This window comes from Alosa alosa, chromosome 4 (genome assembly GCF_017589495.1).
Source record: "Alosa alosa isolate M-15738 ecotype Scorff River chromosome 4, AALO_Geno_1.1, whole genome shotgun sequence".
NCBI classification, from domain to species: Eukaryota; Metazoa; Chordata; class Actinopteri; order Clupeiformes; family Clupeidae; genus Alosa; species Alosa alosa.
This window is the reverse complement of record NC_063192.1, coordinates 22,748,632-22,756,131: the sequence shown is the minus strand read 5'-3', so window position 1 is coordinate 22,756,131 and position 7,500 is coordinate 22,748,632. Positions and strand designations below refer to the sequence as shown.

The following is a 7,500-nucleotide window of genomic DNA, read 5'->3' as shown; positions in this document are numbered from 1 at the left end:
GCTTCACACACACACACGCACACACATACACACACACACACACACACACACACACACACACACACACACACACACACACACCAAAACAGAGACACAGAAAAACACACAGGAGCAGTTGGGGTAGGAGGCCTGCGAGAAAGGATGAGGAGCTAAATCCTGCAGCTCTGTTCCATGAACTTCCATGAGTCTGGCTGCCTCCCTGATTACACTACTGCTCCACAGACTGTCCTCCAACCTCTGTAGTAAGAGAGATGCACACACACACACAAACACACACAGACACACACACACACACACACACACACACACAGACACAAACACACGCATACAGACACACACACACACACACAAACACACACCTCCACATGGTGTGTCATTCTCTGGGCAGAGAACCAGTGTGGCCGGGAGAGAGAAATATATCTCTTCTCTCTGTATTTATGTGATTCCTTCCCTCCACCGTAATAAGGGGCCAGAGGGTCCAAGGGTGTTAAAGTGCCAGTGCAGAGAGCTGCTGTGGAAGCGGCCGGCCAGTCCAATTATTTTCTGAGCGATGTACTTGCGGCCACCCACCGCCCAGCTGTCCACTGAGGCTGGCGGATCTACATGATGTTGGAGGAAATTGGCAGCCCATTACCGTTACCGGCGCAGATATGAAATGCAGCATCATTGATTCCCCTCTTTCAGAAAAAAGAAAGAAAAAAAGAAGGAAAGTCTGTCTGTCTCCCCCATCGTTTTACAGCAACACACACACTAACACACACACACACACACACACACACACACACACACACACACACACACACACACACTAACACACACACACACACACACACACACACACACACACACTAACACACACACACACACACACACACACACACACACACACACACACACACACACTAACACAATACACACACACACACACACTAACACACACACACACACACAAACTAACACACACACACACACACACACACACACACACACAGTCCGTCTCACACATCGTTGTACAGCAACACCTTCCTCTCCTCTCCTGGCCCATCAGTCCTGGTCATTTGCTATGGCCGTTGGCCCGGCAGGAGTTCAGTTCAGGTGCTTGTTAAAAACCCGCAGCTGCATTTGAGCATCGGTGCCGTGACCACTAACACTCCCTCAAGAGTCGCTTGGCGGACAGAATTCAACAGCGGGGAAGACAGACAGAACGAGAGGGGAGAGAGAGAGACAGAAAGAAAGAAAGAGAGAAAGAAAAAAGATGCAGAGAAGAGCAAATGTGGTTTAAAAAAAAAACAAGCTGCAATCAGCCAAAGCTGAGCAGATGGTATTGCTCGCCAGTCGATTTGCAAATACGTCGCCGTTCCAACCAACGTGAGGTGGGATGCTGTGGAAGCATCTGCCCCTACTGTTTCACATGTCAGCAGTCCAAAATAGCAGCTAGAGCGAGGTGCAACTCTTTAGAGAAAGAACCAAACTCAAGTAATGAAACACACTTTGGGTTAGGAGTGAGTGCATCCACTTCCTTCATCCCAACTAGAGCGATGTGCAACTCTTTAGAGAAAGAACCAAACTCAAGTAACGAAACACACTTTGGGTTAGGAGTGAGTGCATCCACTTCCTTCATCCCAACTATTCATCTAGAGCTTGTTTTTAAGAAAAAATAAAGAACATTGTGTAGCTGCTCCACTCTGTCTCTACCCCTGTTGTAGAATCCACAAGAGGTGAAAACGCAAACGCACAGAGAGCTTTTTGGCTTCATCTAATTCGTGCACAATACAGTAGAAAGCCCTCTTGTGTTGCGCCGACCGGCCCATCTATTTTTAATCAGTCTCATCATGCCTGTCGAGTCTCTGTTCAGCATACAGTCACACACTGCTGTGTGTGAAGTCACACCACTTTGATTCAGAAGACACACGATGTGGAAATATCACGTGGATTTGGGTGCATGTACAGACACACACACACACACACACACACACACACACACACACACATTAGCAACTCCTGAGGTGGCAGATTTAATGCTGGACCTGTGTTGTACGCTGGGCTCCTTGCCTGGGATCTTGCTATAATCTACACACTGTGGTGCTTAATAATTAAGTCTCTCTCTCTCTCTCTCTCTCTCTCTCTCTCTCTCTCTCTCTCTCTCTCTCTCTCTCTCTCTCTCTCTCTCTCTCTCTCTTTCTTTCTTTCTCCCTCACTGGTGCAGTGGAACACAGCTTTTCCCTCTGTGTCTAGACTAATACACGACTACATGCTTTTCACTGTCTCTGCCCCACCTAAACAAACAGAGACGTACAGCGTTTTACAGAGGCCTGCTAATTCTGCCCCTGCTCACCCCCAACCCCCCCACCCTTAAAAGAGGAAAGGGAGGAGTGGGGGAGTCTGCTACATTGCCAGAATTTGCCACCCTGCAAAATCAAGTGTGTGTGTGTGTGTGTGTGCGTGTGTGTGTGTGTGCGTGTGTGTGTGTCTGGAGTTTTTATTGATCCCCTCGCTCGCCCGCTGGCTCCTCGGTCGGGCGGAGAACAACAGGTAAGAGGCGTGGCAGTCCCCGAGTGCTGCTGCGCTTTGAAGATATTTAGCTCTAATTAAGTTCTCTCCCCCCAGAGAGCCGGAGCTGGGGATGGAGATGAGATGAAAACCTGGGGGCACAGGGACCCGCGTCGCGTCGCAGCAATCAATTTTGTTTTCCCACCCACCTACACACACACCTACGCCTGCTCACACACACACACACATACACACACACACACACACATGCACACACACACACACACACATGCACACACATTCATGCACAGTCACACACACACACACACACGTACACAGTTAGGTGTCCTGAGGGAACACTCGGTTCCTTCTGAGTAAGCACCGGTGTGTTAGTGAGGAAAAAGCGTCAGCATTTCCACGGGCTTTGGAATGAAAGTGTGGTGTGTGAGCGTGCGTAAGTGTGTGAACTCACCTAATCTACACTCAGCTCTCTCGTTTGGCTTGATTGGTTGGTCTTTAAAGAACAGCTGCATTACCAGAGTTGTTTCCACCTGTTTCACTGTTTCCTCTGTGAACGGAGTGAACAGAACTCAGAATTTTGTTTTCACAAAACGCAATTCTAGAAGCAATTAAGCTGTGTTTATTAACTCTCTCTCTCTCTCTCTCTCTCTCTCTCAGGTGTGTAAGGTGTTAAACACTACCTCCATGAGCTGCTTCGCCCCTTCCCTGACCGCAGAGTATCGTCCCGGTCTCGACTCGGTGAAACACGCCGACGAGTTTGGCTTCATCTTCAACAACGTGCAGGCGCTGCTGGTCTACAACAACACCAACTTCCTGTACTACCCCAACCCTTTCTTCGAGCCCCTCAGCACCAACGGCGTGATGGAGCAGAAACCCGGCTCCCCCATCATCCTCAAGGTACCGGCCCTCTGCCCTGGGCAGCAGCGCTAGCTTTTCTTGTTTCGCTTACCTTGACCCAATCAAGGGTCTCATTACACTTTACATTACAGTATGTTCGGACTTGGATATTCAGCGGGTGCCTTTATCCCCAGCCACTGGCAGCAGAGGTTAAGTGCATTACGAGCACCAAGCGGAAAACAAACGCAGATCTCCATATATGCCAGAAATTGTTTTCCTTTCATAGGCCTTGGAGTGCAATGTGTAAAGCTGTTCATTTTAAATACCTTAACACTATTGATCCAAGCTTCAAGCAATGAAGTAGTCGATACTGTAATTAATCCTGTAATGAATTCATTTGAACACATTGTTTCATGCAGGTATGCACAGGTTTAGGACTAGGATGAGGACATGTATTAACCCACACTATGGTGTACAGGACGTATTAAAGTAAAGAGGTTTAGGACTAGGAGGAGGACATGTATTTACCCACACTATGGTGTGTGTATGAAAGTACATAGGTTTAGGACTAGGATGTGTACAAGTATTTACCTACACTACACTATGGTGTGCGTATGAAAGTACAACTTGAAAACCCTTCACAATTCACCACCTTAAGAGCTACCTGAACACTTCAGACTCCTTTGAGTGTCTGCTGAAGTGTTTCCCCACAGGGATACCCATCACCTGTCAGGATGTAGGACACACCTTTCTCATAGTCAACTCATAACACACCTTTAATTGTCTTCTTACACACTTCCCTTCCCTGTCTCCTAGCTTATCTTTAACTGTGTCCCCTAAGACAGCTTTCCCGGTCCTTTTAAAACTGATTTTGCGTATTGACATGTTTGTTTTGATGTGTTGTAGGGGAGGAATCTGGTCGTTTAAAACATATTTCCCGTATTGACATGTTTGTTTTGATGTGTTCTAGGGGAGGAATCTGGTGCCGCCGGCGTCTGGGGGTGTGAAGCTGAACTACACGGTGCTCATCGGGGAGACGCCCTGCTCCGTCACCGTCTCCGAGACCCAGCTGCTCTGTGAACCGCCCAACCTCACCGGACAGTACAAAGTCATGGTCAGTCTCCTCCTCTGCTATGGTCATGTTTTTATTATCTTGGGGTGTGTGTGCGTGTGTGTGTGTGTGTGTGTGTGTGTGTGTGTGTGTGTGTCGAGTGCGAGTGTCTGCGAACGTGTGCGAGTGTGTGTGTGTGTGTTTGTGTGTGTGTGTGTGTGTGTGTGTGTGTGTGTGTGTGTGTGTGTGTGTGTGTGTGTGTGTGCATGTGTGTGTTTGTATGTGTGTGTGAGTGTGTGCATGTGTGTGTTTGTATGTGTGTGTTTGTTCCATGTGCTGTTATGTGCATCAGCACATATGTGCATGTTTCTTACTTGTGTGATCATGTAGGCCTTAGGGTATTTAACATGTGCACTCTGATCTCTGATAGAGAGAGAGAGAGAGAGAGAGAGAGAGAGAGAGAGAGAGAGAGAGATTGTGTCTGTGTTAAATTCTGTAGTACCTTTTCACAGCCCTGTCTCTGTGGGATATTTGAAAAAAAAAAGCACTGCTAAGACTCCACCACGCTGGCATTTCTTCATTTCTCATGCCGCTAAAAACAACCTGCTCTCTAGCTGTCAGAAGGTCCCAACACAAAGTAGGGCTAATTAACACTCATACTGTGTCTATCCAGTGAAACCTTAAAAGTTTAAAGCTTGAGTTATAAACTCCACTTGTCCTTGTGAGGCCTTTCTGTAGCACAGGCAGAAACGCAGGCATGTGGGCTTTTAAAATAAGGTGTTTGGGCTCATTGTAATCTGAGACCCTAGTGAAATGGGAGGGTGTCTGTGGTTTTATGGTCAAATGAAATGGTTTTATTGCCCAGATGCACAGTAAAGCATTTGAGCAAGATGTGTTTTTTTAAACCGAAAATAAATGTAGTCCGTTTTTGTATGCCAAGGCACATTTAACACGTTTTTTTGTGTCTACTACATACAGTGGGTCCCAGTTAAAGGGACACCAGGCAACGTTTTCGTGTTAATTAATCATCTTCGTAAGTTGGTATATAGTTAAATGACTCATTACAGGGCGAATAAAGACTCTCTCGCCCGCCCCTACTGCCTGTAAGAAGAATATCCCACTTGCAAGTTCGGTGTATCCTACCCGCCGACCGAAGCAGGATCAGTTTACATCCTGCATACAGCACAGAGGCAGGCTAACGAAACGCTAGCGATTGTTGCAAACGTGTGTATAATGGCAGAGCCGGCGAAGAAGCAGCGAAAACCCTTGACGGAAGATGCAAAGAAAAGGAAAAGAGCTTCAGACCGAGCGAGGGGGAGTTTCGTAGAGAAAAAGCATCAAGCTTGCCTGGTGTCCCTTTAAGTTTGGACGGGTTCCTTCATGAATCACGCACCCCATTTTCTCAGCAGAAATGGCACAAACTGCAGTTGATACAAACAACCACAAGGTGTCACTTGGGAGTTCTGCCACTACTATTTTTGATGCGATTTGACTTAACTGCTTCGATGACGCAGTGAGCCATTACCAAACATTTATGATAATACAATAGCGTGAGTTTATATATCTTATACCCTATTTGTCACGGTTACTTATAGATTTGATAGTGTAACGATAAAGCGCGAAGACTTTCAGCGGGGGGCACGGGAACTTAAATCGATCCGCGGTAGTTTAAGCAGCCTACACTTAAACAGGCAAAACATTCTAATATGAAAATGTAGATGCAATTGTTGTAAAATGGTGCAGCTCCTTTAAGAAAGCCCCGTGCGCAGGGATGGAAAGAGAGAAAGCGAGAGGGGATGTGTGTTAGAACTTAGATGCGTGTGGAAAAAGTAGACGTGCTGTTGGGACTGCAGCGAGTCATATTCAAAATAATACAAAAAATAAATCCGCAGATAAAACCAATTATCCTCATTCATTGCAACCGCAGCATGCCTGCTTGCCGACGTTCAAACGAAAAAGATATCAAAGCACCTTTTGCGTTTGAATGTACAGTGTAGCACAATTTTTTTTTTAAACAGCTGGACAAATGATTTAGCTAATTGATTATAGCCTGCACACCAGCAATTGTTGAACATGTACTGTACCACAAGACAGTAGCCCAGCCTAACAAGCATGTTGCATGTTGAAGGCCTACTGTAGAAATTTCACTTAAATTGCAACCGCATCATGCCTGCTTGCCGACGTTCAAACAACAACGAAAAAGATATCAAAGCAACAAGAGGGTTGAGTCTGAATGACACGGAGTTCAGACTCATATTGCTCCTCATAACCATCTATAAAAAAATAAGAAAAAAGTGTTTTTTCTTTTCTTTTTGAGCACGTCCGAATCCCAGGACATAACGCACTGGACCTTATAATAGGCTCGAGATATAATTCCAAAGGGGGCAGATAGGGGCCTACTGCACTTAAAGGAGAATTCCGGTGTGATATTAACCTAAAGTGTGTTGAAACATGATACCGATTTGAACGTATGTCTCATAGCCCATCTCGGCTTGTCCCCTGCACTCCAAAATCTGGCGCTAGTTAGCCGATGCTACAAACAGCAATGGTGGTGCTTCGGCATCGGGCTAGCCATGCAAATAAATCACTGTTTAACACCATTTACGAGGCTCAGTGTATCTCCACACTTCATTGGTAGACTTCCTAGGGCCCTGACATTTAAAACGATACATTGAGAACTTTGAAAAAGCACACTTTTTGGCTTTGGCTAAATATTTCTAAAATCATTTGAGTTTCACTAGTCACATGTTTTAACAAGGAACACTTGTTATTGAACTAATAACAGACGTGTGTCGAAAATTGACTTTATTTTCCATACGGAGAAATAACATATGCAAAGTCTAACCAAGGTCAATCTTGCCAAAAAAGCCCTCAAACCTGAAAACACATGAGGCAAAAGTGAAAAACATCACAAAACTAACTAAACTAACACACGCATACAGTATTTTTGTATTGCAATCATTGTAGCCTACAATTGTAACAGCGCGTAACAGTTGTTTTACTCCCCGTATGCGCTCATTATAAAGAACGTTTAACGTGTCCCAAAAACAGCTATCAACTAATCACCAAACGTCTTATAAACAAGTATTGCCAGGAGCAAC

At 45.6% G+C, this 7,500-nt stretch overlaps 1 protein-coding gene across 1 annotated transcript in view; it reads left to right on the top strand.

The window, feature by feature from the left end:
• plxna2 (plexin A2) overlaps window positions 1–7,500 on the top strand; it is a 151,136-nt gene that overhangs the window by 98,558 nt on the left and 45,078 nt on the right. Inside the window, exons 15-16 of the mRNA XM_048240842.1 lie at window positions 3,169–3,408; window positions 4,319–4,462. Of these exons, the coding sequence (XP_048096799.1) occupies window positions 3,169–3,408; window positions 4,319–4,462 (384 nt within the window). The remainder of the gene's footprint in view (window positions 1–3,168; window positions 3,409–4,318; window positions 4,463–7,500) is intronic.